The sequence below is a fragment of the Dermacentor albipictus genome, chromosome 10, assembly GCF_038994185.2.
Source record: "Dermacentor albipictus isolate Rhodes 1998 colony chromosome 10, USDA_Dalb.pri_finalv2, whole genome shotgun sequence".
NCBI lineage: Eukaryota > Metazoa > Arthropoda > Arachnida > Ixodida > Ixodidae > Dermacentor > Dermacentor albipictus.
The window spans coordinates 40,394,074-40,413,439 of record NC_091830.1 but is presented as its reverse complement, the minus strand read 5'-3'; the positions used below and the strand labels follow the sequence as shown (position 1 = coordinate 40,413,439).

Sequence of the window (19,366 nt, the reverse complement as noted above, 5' to 3'; positions counted from 1 at the left end):
ATGCAGTCGCCAAGGTTAAAACAAAAATTTTCAAAGCGACGTTTCGGGCACCGTACGGATACATTGATCACAATGAAGATGTACGCGTGCGTGCGCAACATGGGCATGGGCGCGCGGTGCTTACATTTTCATTGTGATCAAGGGACCCGTACGGGGCCCGAAATGTCATGTTTTATTTTTAGTGTAATGTTATTCTTGGCGAGTGCCTGTATGTTTTTTTTTTGGCACTAGTATGTTTCCTCGCCAGGCGAGTTTTCGTCGAACACTGGACTACGAAGTTTAGCAGAATAGTCGCGACCTGGGTCATGTTGTACATATTCTTGAGATTTAAACCAGTCAAAAAACGAAGAGAGCAGAGACGTACAACACATTACTACTTGTGTCGTTGTGTGGGCTCAAGTATACAGTTTGCATACCTCATATTTCGAAAGTTCACGAAGCAAGTTTTGGTTTGTCCTATCTTCTCTCTCCGTTTAGGTCTTATGCGCGCTAAAGCAGTTTTCAAGGTACAAGCTTTGCTTGTTTATGTGAACTCTGTCTTTTTTTTTTTGGCAGTGCTGGTAATGCTCGCTCAAATGTTCTCGGAGGCGACAAGTTACGAATTCAAGCAGCGTCAGCAACTGCTCTTGACGCGTTGCATAAATCTGTACTTTGCGAACGTAGCCAAGGGTTCGTCGAAAAATCGTCTTGTCAGGTAGCGTGCTAGAAAAAAAAAAAACACGAAGACGTCTCGTCGCCGACTAAGTCAAAAGTTATTGGACATTTCGGAACCCATACGGTTTAAACTGAGAAGTGTAGAATCTGGGGTGAGTTTGTACGACTTCAGCATGTAGCTGCACTGTGTGAAAGAGCATGGACACAGATGAAGCAAAGCGGTACGAGAGCTGATTTTAAACTAACGTCTATTACGCGCGTGAAAAGAAAAGGAAAACTACAGTCATCAAAATTTTCAAAGCTCATACGTGCGCAAATGTGCGCATTATAGGGTTCTGGGGGGCAGAAACACCAGAATTTGTTTTTTTCAGCAGATTACCTTCGTCCAGCTTTTTCTTCACCTCTTTGAATGATTTGTCCCACTGTGTAGCTACGTCATGAAACCATACCGTTTCCTAGTTCACAATTATTTTCCTGCTTTTCTTTTTTAAGCTGTACGTGCGCGGGCTTGCCGCCGTTGTTGCAGGAATGACAGCAAAAAAAGAAAAGGACAGCAAACGCATCGTGTTTCCTTTGTGACAAATCGTGGAATAAGAAATATACGAAGCCCTTTGAACACGAACACCACGCGCTTAGGCAAAACCTACGGTGAACCACCAAGGCACAAACACACCCGTAAGGTAAAGTGACCCCGGAACACGCTTTTTCCGCGTTCTGTGAGCTTCTGCATATTGCATGAGCTGTCTTACAGTCCGCTTTCCACAAGCATCATTTGCACGGCGAGGATCAGTGCATGTCTTCGTAAGTCTTTCTTTCTTTCAAAAAAACAAAAGGAGGGTCATACAGTCGGCGTTTCCCGGAGCACCCCGGCCACAGAAGAAACCGTTCCCGTGAGAGCAAAACCAAAACCAAAACATAATGAGTAGTAAAGAACCGACGGCGCACATTGGTTTCACCGCAGTCGTCACTTTGTGTAGTAGCCGTCTGTGTGTGTCTGTACGTGTGTGTTTTGTGTCGTGTCGTGCCGTAACGTAGTGGATGTCATCCGCCACGCCCTTTAACCTCACCTTCCGCTGTTTGGCGAGTCGTTGTCCGTCCTTAGCGAGTGTGCTTTCGTTGTGTCGTCTCTCTGCTTTGTCTGTCTGTAATTCTTGCCTTTTCTAACGGCTTGTCCTTGCCAGAACGAGTGACAAATTAGCGTCTGAAAGTGCGCCACCGGAAGCGGGACTGGTGATCTAGCTTCTGTTTGGGCCGAGACGAAAAGTATGGAGCTTACCCTCAGTTTGTGCCGTGCGTTTTATAGAGTACGACAAGTAAGCTCCCCTTTCTTTTAAAAAAAATTCACTGTGACTGCAAGTCTTGCTCTCTATCTTCTACTTGTCCTATGTATCCATATATTCCCATCATGAAGCACTGCTGCAGAACAAAGAGACGCAAGGGTGGTCTCCTCTTACGCTCGCATTTAGCGTAACGTTAAGCTCCGTGCGTGAATGTTCAGTCGGGAACACAAGCGAGAGCAGAGGATGGACCAAGGAAAACTAAATTTCTTCTGGCACAGCCCTTCAACGTGAATTTAAAATAAATTATGGGGTTTTACGTGCCAAAACCACTTGCTGATTATGAGGCACGCCGTAGTGGAGGACTCCGGAAATTTCGACCACCTGCGGTTCTTTAACGTGCACCTAAATCTATGTACACGGGTGTTTTCGCCCCCATCGAAATGCGGCCGCCGTGGCCGGGATTCGATCCCGCGACCTCGTGCTCAGCAGCCCAACACCATAGCCACTGAGCAACCACGGCGGGTAACGTGGATTTGTCTCGGTGAATTAAATTGGCCGAACACGTGCATCGTAAGCTGTATTACTGGATTTCAGCGTACATGCCTACGCTGCAAAAAAAATATCTGTTCACGCCATCTGTGGTCTCAAGACTTCTAGTTGGGACTGTACATGATCATATTACTGCCAGTTAGCGCATATAACCGCCTTAATAGAATGGAGGCAAAATTGAGATCAAGCTGACGTGCAACCATGCTGCTTTTTACATCACTCTACCGTGACGTAGCTAGCGCAGTAGCTACTGCATCTGAATGGCTTAACACCTGAAGGTGTTCAAAGAAAAAAGGATTTCATTGCGTAGCACACTCAGCTATAGCTAGATCTAACCTAACTGCAGTGTGTTTTTCACGAGCTGCTATTGCCCCGCTGGATGAAATCAGCTCCTTCGCCAAGTTTTCTTCTTTTTCGTGGATGTTCGTTCAAAGATTCCACGCTGGCACCCAGTGAGGGTAACTTCCGTACATTCTCGTAACTTGAACGTGGTTCTTGCAAGGACAAGCCTTGAGCGCAAGTGCTTTTTGATGCATTCGTTTTGCGAGTGATTCAAACACTGAGTGCGATTTCGATGTCTTTGTTTACAGCCTGACCAGGAGTGCGAGTGGTGTGTTGCACATAATGCGCTTAAGCAATCAGAGAAGTGTCGGAGTGTTGACGTGCAGCGTCATTCGTAGGATGCACAACAATAGGAAGAAGTTTCAGCTTACAAAAAGGGATCCTTGTACTCGGAAAGCATAAATGAACGCTTGTCCATATTACTAGGGCATGATTCTCATGCATCTCAAATACTGCTCACATATGGTAACATATGGAAATACTTTCAAAGCAGCGTCACTAGCACGACATCACTGTATCAATGGTTTTCAGTTTGCATATTTACCTACGAGAACATTCGAAGCAATTTTCGGGCTAAAACCTTTCCCGTAATCAAAGCTGGTGGCCCATCCGTCATGGCTCATGCTTACAGGCCAGAGATTGTCGCAGCTGCTATGATTTGTAGCTAGAAACAGCACTCCAGAGCACGTGCTCAATTTGTCAAATCTCCAGTCATAAACGCATTAAAATAATTACGCGCAATAGTGTCATATACTGCAACAGAGGAGTAATTTCTGTTGTAGCTTGCGTTAAAGCAAGCTTAACCGACGTGCATCACAGTCTTTGCACTTCATTGCAGGTACGGTAGTTGTCTTAGTTGTTTCTTTGTCAGCATAAAGTGTTCTATGTTGCTGGCTGACTCTTTACTTAATGTAAATGTACATACGCGCCACCAGCATTGTCCTAATGCTTCAGGTTTTTTTGTGTTCCCATATTTCTCTTGTTCTTCTTCTGTCTTTATGAACCTGCGCGTAATCCATTCGTACAGCGTGCATATGCAGTACGGATAGTCAAACCATTTTTTTTTCTTTTCTATTTTAAACCACCCAGTATAGCTCCTTATTTGCAGCGACTCTATTGCCTTATTTAGTCACGGAGGTCTTTAGATCCATTTTGTTATCGTAAGGCAAATCGCTGCATCCTTCCTCCTAAATTTCCACGGCACATTCTAACACGTGACACTGTTCCCACGCTCTTCATTGGGTCGCATATTGCTGTCAACTCAATCATTAACGCTTTGCTTTTATTGGTTGAAATCGTGTCTTCTGCTTTAAGCGTCCGTTTGCAAAAGTGGGCGTTTGAATTAAAGAAATAAACGAATTGTAATATCACCGTAAATATACGCGAAGGACAATTGTTTTTTCTCGATGTACCTATCGCGGCATGTAATCGCAAATTTGAATCGTAAAGCAAGCAAAAAAAACGGAGCAGCATGTAAAATCACACCACCGTAAACATTAGAATGCAACGCAGAACGTCCCAGCAAAGGTATCTTTGGGCATCGAGCGAGGCACGCTTTCACAGCCCATAAATATCGCAGCGTGGCGGAACCGAACGTGTTCCGGCTAGAGGCAAATCCGTTGGTCAACATACTGTTGTCATTTCTAAGCGGTTACGCCGTCTGCAGGCCTAGCTACGCAGTCTGCACAGCTTGTCCTAAACCTAGACGATCCCGAGCAAACTTTCTGCGTCAGAGTGTTTGTGTTTGACGAAGGACTTAGTGAACCTCATCGATTTCACAAACAGTCTTATCCAAGCCGCACAGAGACACGGTACTCTGTACTTCGACTGACAAAGGTGTTCTTTTTTTTTCTCCCACATTCCCTTTATTATTTTTCGCTCGCAAAACCTTCGCTGGCTTAACAGGAAAACAAGCTGGGTGACATCTGCTTCTCACTCCGCTACGTTCCCACGGCCGGCAAACTGACTGTAGTTATCCTGGAAGCCAAGAACCTGAAGAAGATGGATGTTGGAGGACTCTCCGGTAAGTAGCACCCCCGTTTTACTGCGGAGGTGTTTATGGCTAGGGTTCCGTGGATTCTTCATGTCTGTCAACAAATCTGTCTGTGCAAAAACTCAGCTCCCGAGCTTGATGCAAAATCGCTTCACTAGATTCGTTATCAATAGGCACCATTTTCAATATCACTAAGCTCTCAAAAAAAAGGAATTTATTGAAGAATGGTCCGACAGTTTTTGTTGTGGTGGCCTCATGTCGCGGCTCGAAGTCCTTGGACTCGGGCGGCATCTTCGCCTTGCCGGACGGCCCAAAGCAGATATGTTTTTTTTTCTTCCTGACGGTGATATCAGCGATTCATTGTCTTACGACACGTACAAGTTTCTCGTTAGGTAGGCAGAGAAATGCTTACGCATTTAATGACAGAGGTGATACAAGAATGTGTGTGCATACCTACCACCACGATGACCACCGATCAGGACAAAAAATTAATGCACATCTAAGTTATGAGACATGTAAGCTTTGGCATACACTGAAGCGAATGACTGTCTTACAAAGACCACCGGCTAAGGCACAGCGATCAAGGAAATGTGTGAATGTGTGTGTGCCTCCGATCAAGACGCGCCGATCAAATAAATATGCGTGTACGTACGTCTTTCTTCGGGAGGACCGCCGTCACCGCTGAAGAGAAAAAAAGATTTGCTCATACGTTTGATCTAAATTCCATGTCACTTCTACCTCGCGTGCTAAACAGCTTCGCTGATAATCCACCTTCACAGCAGTGAAACGGCTCGCCAGCTTCTTTTTTTATTATTATTCGCGTCGCTGGCAGCGCTTTCTTGTGCCCAACGAAATACGTCGTGCTTGACTTCGTCAAAAGTCCCTTCACGACTTGCATCACCAGACGTTAACAATAGCGGGGATGTACGCTAGGATTCTGATTATTGTTGCAAACTACGTAAGAAGATATACTATTTCCGGGGAATGAAGCCGGTTGCTCTTTACCACCTTGGAAGTTTTGAAATGTCGCACATGCGCGGGCAAATAATTGATCAGACGCAGTGCACCAAGCAAAAGTTGCACGCACTGAACGATGCGTAGAACGTAACAAATGGGTAAACAGAAACATGAGACGACATGTCAACAAGAAGAAAGCCAAGAGAGCTAAATACTTATGCAGCAATCATTTTCAAAATATAAAAAGAAAAACACAAAGCTGAGTTCGCTTATAGCAGTTTTAATTCTCCCGTGTATTAACCTCAGTTTTTTGACGTAGACAGATATTTGTCGTAGCATTTTATCAATGGGAGCCCTAAATTTCGAGCTTCAGAGCAGGCATAAGAAAAAAAAAGAACGCGTTGATTGCCTTTAGTATTGTACTCTATAGATCCGTTATCAAATGAACGCATCAAACAATCCGCATAGTTTTTCCCCCAATATGACGCACTCATTTATGCAATATTCATTGGACCCATTGAAAGCAACACTTCAACTTCTCCGCAGACCCTACGCGTGAGATTTCTTTTTTCGTTTTTGTTCGAAGCTGGCATTGCTTTATTGAACTAGCCGAACTAGTTAAAATATAGTGCATTGGCATTAAAATTAGTACATTAAGTGCAGAAACCTGCATCTATAGTAAGATCTTGATGAGGGCTAGTTGGTTCATACTTAGAACTGAGGTGAAACAGCGCGAAAAAGACGAGGACACATTTCCTTGATGTTTTCTTCACTTGCAAGACACACAAGCCTGAATACCCTTTCAGGGTTATTGTGTCCGAGAAGACGTCATGGCAATGTCATGTAGGAAAAGTTCTGCAAGGCCATCTCAAGATGTTGCAGATAAATGACCCTTTCCTGGTAAGAAGCTCGGAAGAAGTTATCTCGGCCATAAATGAAGACCAGGGAACCGCACTAACCGCGTTTTCAGTAGATGTAGAGGACTTGTATTATTCTGTGCCGCGAGATGGTTTGATGTGCGCTGTGCGCGATAGGATAGAAGATTTCGGGGAAGTTAATTTTCAGAATTCTGTATGTGTCAACAGCGACAATTTTTTAGCGCTTTTAGACTTTTATCTTCATTCGACTGCTGTTAATTATGATGGCCAATTTTACATCCAACGTACTGCCATCTGTATAGGATCAGCCATCGCCCCCATTTTATGTGACATTTTTTTATCCTCGGTTGACAATGTAATTTCTGCTAAGTTGTTTGACATGCCTGTAACGCGAGTGTTTAGATATGTTGACGACTACTTAATTGTTATGAAGAAAGATTCCTGTATGCATTTTCATGACGCGATCGAAGAAATTTTGAACCTGTTCATCAACTCATCGGGAGGACTTAGGTTCACGTATGAATTGCCAATTAAGAACCGTATTCAGTTTCTAGATATTAACCTCTGTTTTTCTTTGGACGAGCACGTATGCTGGCGATATCATCCCAGATCTAAGAAAACTTTGTTGCGTTACGACAGCGCACACTCTAAATTGATTAATAGAGGCTTAGCGACGACGTGCATTAAGGCAGCACTTAATAAGTCATGTGAGCATGAGTGCGATCATAGTTTTTTAAATCAGATATCGCGACTACAGAACGCAGGCTTTCCCAGTTCTGTGATCACTTCAGTATGTGAAGCGATTTTGCAGAAAGAGAAAAGAAGTTCCGATGCTTCCCAAGAAAAAAACAAAGACAAAAGACTAGTGCAAGTGGTGCCATACCTACACAAGCTGTCTCACAATCTGAAGAAAGTTTCTAATAGACATAATATCAATTTGGTTTTCAGTGCCCCGTGCAAGTTGTCCTCGATATGCAATCGCATGAACAAGCGCGAAAGGCACTTGTGCACCACTAATCATAAAACACGTTTCACTGAGTGCAGGAGCAATGTCATCTATCAAATACCGTTAAGCTGTGGAAAATCTTATATAGGTCAAACGGGACAGTGCTTCAATGAAAGAGCTCGTCAACACAGCACTAACCTAAAGAATGGCTATGGGAGTCATTTAGCTGGACACTGTAACAAGTGTCAATGCACCCCCTTATTTGAAAAGACTAAATTCATAGGGAAAGGAAAGAGCAAGAAGGAAAGGGAGATAATAGAGGCCTTTCATATAAGAAAGGAAGGCGATAAATGTGTGAGCACTCCCTCTCTTGCCTTGTCGGGAAAAGAAATAACATTTTTGGAAGAAAGATTAAAATGATGATTTGCAGATGTTTTTGTGAATGATGTGCGCATGCCTATGCTGATGAAAGCTATAAATGTCCGGTGATTTTCAAATAAACTTCCAGTTGGCAGTCAGCGCTTGTCTGTGGTATTTGTTTCCTTGTGTCCTCGTCTTTTTCGCGCTGTTTCACCTCAGTTCTAAGTTCTGCATCTATAGTAGCGTGGTCTCCGCAAAGTAGAATCATTTTCTTGGACATTTCAGCGCGTACAGTCAACAACGCCACAAGATATACACTACTGTAGAATATTGGACAAAGTGGCGCATTAATAACTAAAACACAGCAACTGATTCTGACTGCTGGGTTATTGGGAATGGTATTTCGGGTTTTTTTTTTCTTGAAAGATTAATCTACATCTTAAAAACGGCGTTTTGTTAAAGTTGATGGTCAATAGCTCTTCACACAGGGTCTCCAGACATTCTATTTAACCTGCGGCGTTATGGAATGAAAATGATGCCAGCATGCTTTATTCAACAAACTTTCGCGGCATCAATGCCACTTCAGTATGACAGACTCATCATCGGCGTTGTGCTCTGACAATGACTATATAGGCGGAGTTCTTCCCTCACAATGTGTTCTGCCCCGCTCCATTTCGCAGACCCGTACGTGAAGATTGCACTGATGATGAACGGCAAGAGGCTGAAGAAGAAGAAGACCAGCATCAAGAAGTGCACCCTGAACCCTTATTACAACGAGTCCTTCACTTTCGAAGTCCCGTTCGAACAAATACAGGCAAGTCCCCAGTGCCTGTCATGTTGCTGTGGAACATTGGTCTAGTGCTAAATATCGTTTGAGATAACGTGACGTTGTGTGATTTTGTGTGCATTAACTACGATTTAAGGCTAAATGTAAGTAAACTAGGACCACCTAAAGGTTGCCCCAAAGAAGTGCTTTACACCCATTTATCTTCCTGAAGTTCCGCCTAGTTATTAAACGAGCAGAAAAAGAAGGTCTTGAACCACAAGTGCACTGATAAATATGTACCTGATTCAGCATTCTTTATTTTAATAGTCGGCTGAACAAAGCTTTCACACAGTGATCACTTCCTTTGCTTTGTACGTGCATGTAACTTTTATAGCGATTGGCATGAATACAACACGGGACTTTCAATTGTGGTATTTAGCAACCTCACAGCTACTCAAAAGACAACAAGTACGCCGAATTGAAGAGCTTCGGATTAATTACGACCACATGGGGTTCTCTAGCATGCGCCCACGGCATGGCACACGATCGTTTTTGCATACCGTCCCCATCAGAATGGGACGGTCGTCGCCGGGAACGGAACGTGCGACCTCACACACAGTGGTACAGCACCATATAACTACTAACTTCAACAATTTTGAGCCACGACAATCTGCAGAATATCTGTACCTTCGTAAGCTGTTCGTGTTAGAAATAAATAAAGATTAAGTGAAATCCACGAGTTTTACGTATGAAAACCACCATCTGTTAATGAGGCACGCCTCAGTTGGGACTCCGGAAATTTTGACCACCTGGAAACCACCAGCAAAGCCCGTGTGCTTCAGCGTGAAGATTAGAATTTCGTGAGGTGCTGACGAACATTACATTTTTCTGTATTTATGTTGAATGTGTTGTGTTCGTGTATGTATGAACATTAGAATTGTCACTGTATTCTTTTCTTTATTCTTTGTTTGAAGCCTTTTCCGGGGCAGATGTACAAATTATAAGGACTATTTGGCGCCGTATAATAGGCACCATCATCTTTTCCAACATATGTATTAATCAAAAAGCAATGCGAAACAAGAAATGAAATGAATCAAAGTAATCTTTCTGGTTGAGTTTCCCTTCATCGCAAGCATTTCAGTGACTTCCTCCTTATCCGTGTCCCCACCTCCCACACTGAGTGCAGAAGGTGCAGTTGGTTGTCACGGTGGTCGACTACGACCGCATCGGGACGTCGGAACCCATCGGGAAGGTTGTGCTGGGCTGCAACGCTACGGGCACCGAGCTACGTCACTGGATGGACATGTTGGCCTCTCCACGCCGACCCATCGCGCAGTGGCACTCGCTCAAGGAGCCCACGGACGGACAGGACAACTGAGCCAATGCAGGTGCGACTGGGTAACACGGACTCGGCAATACCACTTTGTTTAGCAACTGGTTCTAATGTCAGAGTCGTCACGCTGGTACTTACTGTCGTTTAAAAGCAACTCCAGTGTGTGGGAGCCTAATAGAAAATCACATATAAGCTGTTCAACTCAAGCACAATTTGCATAGGTGCGCCAGTAAAAGGAAAGGTTTATTGTACACATAACTTCTGCCGAAAGTAACTAGAAAAAAAAACACTTTGTGCTTCACAAACAGACGCTGCGGGACTGTGGTGTTACACTGCATATATGTCAGCACACGAAATGTATAAGGACGCTAGAAACCGAAGCGGATTGGTTTCCATACTGAAGGTGGTCACAAATATACAGAAGGGGCTGGTCACGGGTCGTGGAGGCTGTACACAAAACATTTTCTACGCGCCAGCCAATTAGGTTTTCGTTAATTTCGTGAAGTCAAGCGGTCTTGGGCGTTGAAAACCGCTCTCCGTTCTGATTTGTTGTTGTGTCACTAGTTTTAGGATAGAACACGAACGTTCTGGCAAATCTTATATGTGATCCTTATATCAATTGTCAGCCAAAGGTAATACTTCAGCTCGAGACAGCAAAACATTCATTTTCCAATTAGCCAAGCATTTACAATGGCAGAGCAATTTTGTTAAACTGTGACTGGACTCTGATCTATTACAGGTGAAGGGCAGGTGCTTTGCATTCTTGTGGGTGGATCTTGTGCAGAATTATTAGGTGGTCACTAACTACGACTACAAAACATGTCTAGTCGTGTGAGTCGTATTAGTGCATTAGGCTTGTGCAGTAACAAAACGTGCACTCTTGCCGTGAAAGGCAGCCCGGTAAGCCAGAAAAGACGAAAGAAAAAAAACAAATAGGACGGGACGCAACACTGAAGTTCCCTCACGCGCTCACGTGACGTCATTAATTTAGCCATTATTTACTCGCGTCTCACTTTAACGGTTTATTGGTCAACAATGAATACATTGCATTCTAAATGAATCGAACACCCAAATTTCTAAATTTTCAGAAGTTTTGTTCCACAAAATAGCCCGAGGTATCACACTGACGTACTTGCGCTGAAGTTCCGGGGGGTAATTCAGAACGGAAAAAGTGTGGCCTCCATGTTCCGTAGTGATTATCAGCACCTTTCCAATATAGTAAGGAAAATTGAGTTTTTCAAAGGCTACCACTGTAAACTAACATAATACACACGCGTCGAATTCACGAAGCTTTTTGATCGGTAGCGTTCTTTTCGCAGGATGGTCGCCTTGGCTAACAATGTGCCCAGTATCAGAATTCCCTGAAATTTTTCCTTTCGGAGAATTTCAGCCTAAGAACTTTTCTGATAACGGGCACTAGTTTTTAACGACCTTTCAAAGGCTGTCATTTTAATGAAGTGCCGAATTCTTTAAAGTTTTAAGAAGTTGCTTTAAATGTACTTTACTGCTTTTATTAAAGTCTTTGCTTTCTATACTAGCAAGCATACAAAGCTATTCTTGAAGATGTGTGGCTTTGAGATGTCTTAATGAAAATTCTCTCTTGCATTTTTTTTCGCTATTCTAATGCGGTTCATACTTCCGTCATTTTTCTATATTCGTCAAGTCGCATCAGTTCCTATATTTAATTATGTGCCTGCATTTGTGTAATGGGCTAATACAATGTCTTTGAGATAAATAGCGCCTTCTGGAGCACGTAAATCAGGGGAGTCCCTTAGAGCATCTTGGAAGTATCAGTCAGGAAACAGCTTCGTTTCAGGGGGAGCTACAGCTTGAGCATCTTCAATTGTTGTCATTTGTTGTCAAAAGTATGTCAATAAATTACACCTGGTGATAACGCCGTGCTTCCAGGTACAGCCACACGCGACAATCTCGTCATCTAGGTTTACAAATAACGCTGCAGGAGACATCACAAAGCCCGTTTCTAGCCAGTGATGTTTGCAAAACAACGAATGTGAAGTTCCGGAGAGCTTCGAGTGTAACACCGCGTCATCATACGAATACCTCTCTTGTCGTCAGTGGCCAATAGACAGATGAATCTCTAGTAATTTGTGGGCATTAAAACGATTGTAGATTGTGCAAGTGATTGAGTCTATGCAATAAAAATAAATAAATAAATAAAGGCAGTGCTGGCCGCTCGGGGGGGGGGAGTAATTCCAGATTTTACTCCCATGTTTGAGTGTTCGTGTGATGCCCCAATTCCGCTCCCTAATTCACTCTGTTCCGACGAGCGCACTTACTCCAATGGAAGGGTGTGTATTAGCGACCACATTGACTCTCGGTATGGAGTCACGTTGCTAGTATAATCTTTTCGAAATGGAGTCAGAAAACGAAAAAAAAAAGGTTACTCTTAAAAAAGGGGGCCATCAGCGCTCGTTTTTATGGTGCTGATGCCAATCTATTCAGAGAAAGTAACCCGTCTCTCTCTTTTTTTTTTCAATTTCTCTCCTTTCTGCAGGCCTCAGAGGTGCAAAGCCAACATATTTAAAGGCCACCCTTTCCCCAGCACTTTACCGAGCGACTCTCAGCGTCGCCGGCCTAAGGCGTTGGCGGGTCGTTTGCTGTTTATTGCACCGTTGTTGATTGGTTCTTTCCCTCCCGTGTACCATTGTTCCACACATATTCCTTCGTACGTGATAAGTGTGTGCTCCTTGGTTCGAAGGCAGACGGGAGACGTGTATATAGAATGTTACGCGGTCCGAGCAGTCAACGGCCGCATTTGCGTTTTATCGTTAAGCTGAATGTCGAGCTGATGTATAACGGCTTCACAGTCGAAACGTTGCAAGTGTGTCCGTTTTATCGCTGCTGCTGTGAAGAGCTGTGTGTTCATACTGATAGTTGAAACATGACGTACTGTTCAAGGACTTACGAGGACGCCTAAATTTAACCCAGCGCAAAGAAGAGCGCTCAACGCTAATCCTGGTGCTTAACGTTAAGGTATTAGGTAGCCAGTGTACCCTCGACTAGACTCGGGGCATCATATTCTCCAAGTTGACGCGCGTCATAGAAAAATTACAGTTATGAAAAAAATTTCTTTCTAGAATGTCCTGAGATTACCTTATTTAGTGCGTGCGGCTCGTGCGACGTCGTCAGTGAACTTTTGTAAAGTCTGAGTCGAGTCCACTGTCAGTGTTACGCAAAGTTGTGCAGTGTGACAATGCGTTGAGATTGTACTGCCGCACAAGTGAAAGCTTTGGTTGCTCTGGTCACGCGAATTTCATGACCAGGATATAGTTTTATTGCTTCAGGAGCCTTTGTTTCTCAACTGTTCACGCACCTGCGGTCGTCCTTTGTGCCCTAAGAATATTTTCTTGTTGTATTTTTTTAGTGCGCTCGTGTTTGTACGTTGTGTTTATGCCCTCGTAGTTGCTTGCCCAATTCGGACTGTTCTTATATAAAGAATGCAGCAGGGGCTGAGTATTTTTCTTTCTTAAGCCAGCCAAGACGAGTTCGTTTTTCTGCCTGAACTCGTGCTCTATTTCCTGATGCGCTAAGGATTCGGCGCACTTCATGGCACACATGCCGTAGTTTCGATTTCAAGGGATGTATTCGCTGCTTCAATGCGTCTTCGTTCATAGTGACACGGGTGTCATAGGAGAGAATCAACGTCTTGTGAAGAATGTGAATCACGTGGAGCGTGGAAGGCGATGCTTCGATGCTCGGTTGGAAGTTGTTAATTTTTTTTTTCTTTTCCATTGTGTAAAAAAAAATATTTTATAACTTATTGGCCGAGGCATTTGCCTATCACGTTAGAGTTCAGAGTTGCCTTTCTGGTGGGATTTCAAGTCCTTGAAATTCTTAGGCACGTCAGATTGGCGCACGTGGAAAATGTTTGTCAAGCGCAGTACTAGATCACTGTAGTTCCCTGTAGCACTCTAATCATCAAGGCATTTTTCCATACTGGCATCTTCTGCCGGAAGATGACGCAGCAAGGATGTGTTAAATATGACTTCTGTTGGCCCAGGTGATTCACCTGTATCTGTAAAAGATTGCGGCGTTTTTGAGTGGAAGATATTGTTCGTCTCGCTTATGAAAAAAAATGAATCGCGTAAAGAACTGCAACATCATTCTTGAATGTCTCCACCGTGGCCGCTTCGCATTTTCTTGACCCTTAAATCCTTTGCCCACGAAGGTTATTTTCGTTTCAATACTTGTCTTTCGTTTTTCGACGCTCCACGTTATGTTCATGCAGTGCGGCTCACGGCGGCTGCACTATAGAGCTAAGCCTATATCGATTTTTGTATATCGAAGTTGACGACGCGCGTTATTTATCCTAGTAAGTCTAATAGGTAGGCACACGCGCTTCTTTAACAGAGTGTATCGTAGATGCAGTGCTGTGGTGTATAATGTGCGATAGGATTCGAAGTATGTGAAGTATACGTGAATTCTCGAATGTCTCTCTCAAATTTTCCTTTTCTTGAATGCGCACTTGTCGTAAGTTATTCGCACGTGCACCGTGTCTTCTTGGAGAAGCAGTAAAACCGTGAATGATTCTTCCATGCGTGCCATGTGTCGAGGTCAATGACTCTGCATCGTCTCGTCGGAGGAACTTGACTTGTCTCGCGATCGCTGTAAAAAAAAATTTCTTGATTTCTTTTCATTGTTAGTTGAGGTCATTATTCTGCGGTAGCTACAACGTAGTGACTGAGTTGACTCTGTTGAATGCAGTGTTTTCGTTTTGGAATGGTGCGGGGCTCATAGAGCCTTGTGTTTTTTACAACTGATGTGTCTGCAACACATCGCGATGCTGTGCGTTTGCTTTGTACATTCTGCCTTTCTCAGCTCTCCTGTGGAAGTGAAGACGCGCATAATTATGTTTGCACAGCTGGCTGATGCTGATTTGTCCTCTAGGCATTGTATTTTCGAGGTTGTTTTCTACGTATGTATACACTCTTATGCCTTTTGTTTTTTTGAGTGCACGCTACAGTGGTTCTCATGTCTGTTACAATGTCTGCCTGTAATTTTTATTCTTACTTGAGATCCTGTCTCCTTCTGGTCACCTCTATTCACGGTTCTACAGAACTGGGATTACCACCTAAGTTCGGCGAAAAACCTTCTAAGGCTCTTGACACGGGAATAAAAACAGCCTTTAGGTTTTTGCAGATGCTATAAATTTCAAAACACACAGTTCCACCGAGGAGCTAAAAACTAGCTGTCTCCTGACAAGTCAGTAAGTTTATTCATTTGCCAATATTGCCATAACTGGATTACGAGAATCGGCAGACGCCTTTTTATTATAATTCCTCGGCCCTTCTTGTAAGCCGTAAGGTGGACTGAATATGTGGTATAACTGTTTCTTTTCGTGAAGTACAGTCAAAAGCAGTCATTCCTAATTTGTGTACGGCCACAGCTGTTTTTGTCGTCACAAAAGCTATAGTTTGACGTCAACGCCTTCTTCTCGCAAAATGGAGAGCATTGCTTCTTCTACCTCCCTTACGGCGCCCTTCGTGCAAATTGCCCACTTCCGTGCAGTTAAATTTCCTCGTGACACTACTTTCCTCTTCCAGGGGCTCTGTATGCACACTAGGACGAGTGCGCATTTCAACTTTTTTATCGAGTGTGCCTGTTTAGCGTGAACTGCGAAAGGTTGTTGAAGATGATTTCTTTCTCTTGACCTTTGAGTCTTGGCAAGATCACGTGACTCTCTCTGCGAGAGTTTGCCGAAAGCACTGACGCTTATATCTATGCCTGCTGCGTTTCCAAGCTTCTTGTCCGGCGAGTAACAGCTACCCTTCCGCTACCCGCGCCTGCCGTTGCGGCGACCATGGACGGCGTCGCTTCTGGCCTCCATACTAACGACAAAACAACATTCCAGCTTCATACTGATCTCACTTAGCCGGAATCGCCTCATAACGCACGAATCTCGAGTGCAAATGCTCACTGCGCGGCTATGAGTGACCTAGTCGCTAGACTACGAGTGTGAAAGAAAACAGTCGGCATCGACCCCACTTCGAGCGCGGGGGAATGACTGCCTCACATCATGCGTAGGAGCCACTTGAGTATCAAACTTTGACACTCTTGCTCTGGTAGCAAGCTTTTCGAAATCAAGGGAGTCGTTCATACGAGGTCTAGGTCATGCACGGGCACTGACATCACACAAGTCTAGAAGCGCGTTTCTATAATTTCTTTATCTTATCATATCTCGCACTCTATTACGAGTTTCTTTTTTTAAAGCTTGAAGGCGCAATGACGCCGCTGGCTTATTTGCCTTCAAACCAGTAAGAATCTCAGAAAACGTGTTTTTAACCCTTCCAATGTGAATTTTAAGCAGCAATTACCTAATTATTTTTGTGTGAAGCCGTTAAAAATTGCAGAATCAATATTTTGCAAAACGACAGATGCTAAGCAATGAGGCACCTACTAGGCTGATCACGTGCTATTTGAAAGTGTAGTAGCACACAATTTTGGCTTGTGTGGCATTTTTACAACACCAACGGCTCTCTACTTACAAATAACTTAAGGGCAGTTCGCTGGCTTGGCTTATAAGGGCTTCTCGTTAGCCGGCTTTGAGCATTTCCACTCGGGTATTCCCTCTTGTGGCTTCTGGGCAGCTGTAGGACCCTAGCGTGCTTAGTGCGTTGCTGTTAAATCTGTCATATCACGTCACAGAAATGCAGTCTAATGGTGTTAACACGTCTGTTGGTGTACATGTTTATTGGTTTGTTAACCCTCGCGTGCTGGTGTGATAGCACCATTCTTCGCCTTCGCATGCACAAAACTGTGTTATTGATCCCTAAACCCCTGTGCAAAGTGCTGCAACCTAGAGGACTTTTCTTGTTCATATTATCCCTTACGCTGTATTATTGACACAAAGACCTCCAATTTTCTATTACACGTAACGAAGTATAGGGTATTTTCACAGCTATCCGTGATGGATATTGTTCACAAGCGATAACCCTGTTAACGTTCCCTTTGTGTCAGGGATATTTGCGCCTGAATTTGCAGAACGAATCATGGCAGATTTCCTTCTTTTTAACTTTCAGGCGTGATTACAAAAATAGTTCTTTAAACAAGAATATTGCAACAATGTTTGTTTGCTTTCTCGTGTATTAGGGCCTTTCGTTTAGACTGCGAATTTATAGGAGGAGTTCTTCGACCATTTCCCTCCTATGTGATGCAAGGGTTCATAGTTTTATCATTATCACTATAATTTCCTTGTGATTTCATAATGCCAGACGAAAAATGAGACTCACATGAGCATCTATAGATCAGTGACCGTTCTCAGCTTGACTACTGTGCGCAACATCTCTGTTTATGGAAATCCTAGGTTTTCAGCAACGTTCACAGTGCAATTCAGCTATCGCTGCTAAACGCAAATGTTCGCTTCAAACTATTTCACGTTTGTTGCAGTATGTTACTCATTGACCACTTGTACACTTCTCGCGTTTTAGTATAGATTAGAAACAGGCTACACAATGCGTAAGATATTGAAAGCTAATGAATGGAAAAAAGTGTGTAAGCATTGATTAGGGAGCACCGTTTACCAGGTGTCATGTTGTGCAGGCAGAACCAACTCCTCCAGGAGCCATCGAACGATCTGCAGTATTACACTTACACTTTCTCGCCAATTAAACTATAAAACAGACAGAGAAAGTTGCCCCTAATATAAAGAATGAAAAGCGAATGCTTGACTCTGCAGCTTAAAGCAGCCTTCACCCTACTGAGCTGAAGTCTAGCACAGTAGTTCTGAATTTAAGCTTCCTGTCAGTGTAGGCTGTAACATACGCCCCGCTTTCTTCGTCTAATGCAGTAATTGCAAAGACTGCACAGTTGTGCGTGCCTGTCCTCATAAATGCCTTCAGCAAAGAAAAGCTTATTGCACATTCATTTAGCTTTTCTCTTCTTGACATTCTAGGCAGAAATCGATGCACACATACGTTCTGATGGAACTAGAAAACTTCTACGCCTGGACTGACCATGGTACACTCCATTAAAATACGTAGTGCTAAAAACTAATTTCGCCGGAGGTATAACTCCATCTTCATGTGTTCTCATACTCACCGATGGCCTGTGTGCACACTGATTGAGCAAAAGAATATCCAGCGTCCTGTGTCAAAACGGTGAACATTCTCTGTAGGGTACAATCAGGTTTCCAAAACGCGTAGTTCAGGTTAAGCAGTTATCCTCGCAAAAGGAGTTATCATACAATTTCTTTTTCTATTATCCGAGTGGGATGTGGCTTGTGCTCTTACCCGGCCCGATCACAAATCGTTTATTTCCACAGATTCCGGGAGCATCTCGAAAAGAAGTGGCACAAAATACGACCACACATAAGACTAGACGACAGGGGCGCCTTTCCTGTCATCTGTCGCCTTTCTTTTGTGCCATTTCTTCCGAAATGAACCCATACCAGCTAGGCCATGCTCAGAGAACTTTAAGAAGTTTCGCAAAGGCAACCCAGCGAGATATGCACGACCTTACGGCATTGAAATGAAGGGTATTGAAAGGAATTTTTCATTTCGCGGTGGTTTAGTTGTCCCCACGTTTACAACTACGGTTGTGAGCCGCTGTACCCGTCAATGGATTTTGAGGTGTTCTAGTCACGTGCGAGCACTTTCTTCTTTATTTTCTTGTTTGCGAGATGTATATCTTGTATCATAGTGGAATGACGCCGTACCGTGCAATGGGTTTCCATCATCGCCCGCAGTATACTGACGTAAACACCTTCTACGCAAGACCCCCCCTACTCAAACGTCGGACAAGGAGACTTGCACCTACGTGTATCACTGCATACTTAATTCTATAGGGCGGTGTAAAGTTATGTACATAATCGCATCTTTGTGTCATAGTGTCTGCGCCTGACCGGTTGACTCTTCGTGAAGGTTGATTCGTTTTGTTATTGTTTCGTTTTTGGTTTCCAGCTTGTGGTCAATAAATTTACTCTGAGAAGAAATCTCTTACGCTGTCACGTTGTCGTTCACTGCGTTCAAGTTGTCTTTCTTCCGGGGTGTGCGAGGTGAGCGGAGCATCGCGGTGAAGTCACGTACGGCCCTGCGGTGCAAAGACATGAAAGAAGAATACACTTTCCAAGGCGGCATCGCAAGTTCAAGTTCATTAGCTATCAAAGTTTTGCAAATGAGAATCATCTGGCTGGCCATAACAAATAATATCTTCTTAATGTGTGCCTACACCTTTGTTTCCGGCATACTGGGAGAAAGCTAAGCTTCCCTTTAGCCTTTCTCGAAGTTATGAACACTCGTAAAAACTATTTTTCATTCTTCTTTAGTGCTAGGGCGCGCTAAAAGCTTTGT

At 43.7% G+C, this 19,366-nt stretch overlaps 1 protein-coding gene across 2 annotated transcripts in view; it reads left to right on the top strand.

Annotated features, from left to right (window-relative positions):
* LOC135907340 (synaptotagmin-1-like) overlaps positions 1-19,015 on the top strand; it is a 176,571-nt gene extending 157,556 nt beyond the window's left edge. For both annotated transcript variants that reach the window (XM_065439023.1, XM_065439022.2), the window contains exons 7-10: positions 4,731-4,848; positions 8,640-8,773; positions 9,912-10,113; positions 12,574-19,015. In XM_065439023.1, the coding sequence (XP_065295095.1) occupies positions 4,731-4,848; positions 8,640-8,773; positions 9,912-10,103 (444 nt within the window). In that variant the 3' untranslated portion in view covers positions 10,104-10,113; positions 12,574-19,015. The remainder of the gene's footprint in view (positions 1-4,730; positions 4,849-8,639; positions 8,774-9,911; positions 10,114-12,573) is intronic.
* The last annotated feature ends 351 nt before the right edge of the window (positions 19,016-19,366 follow it).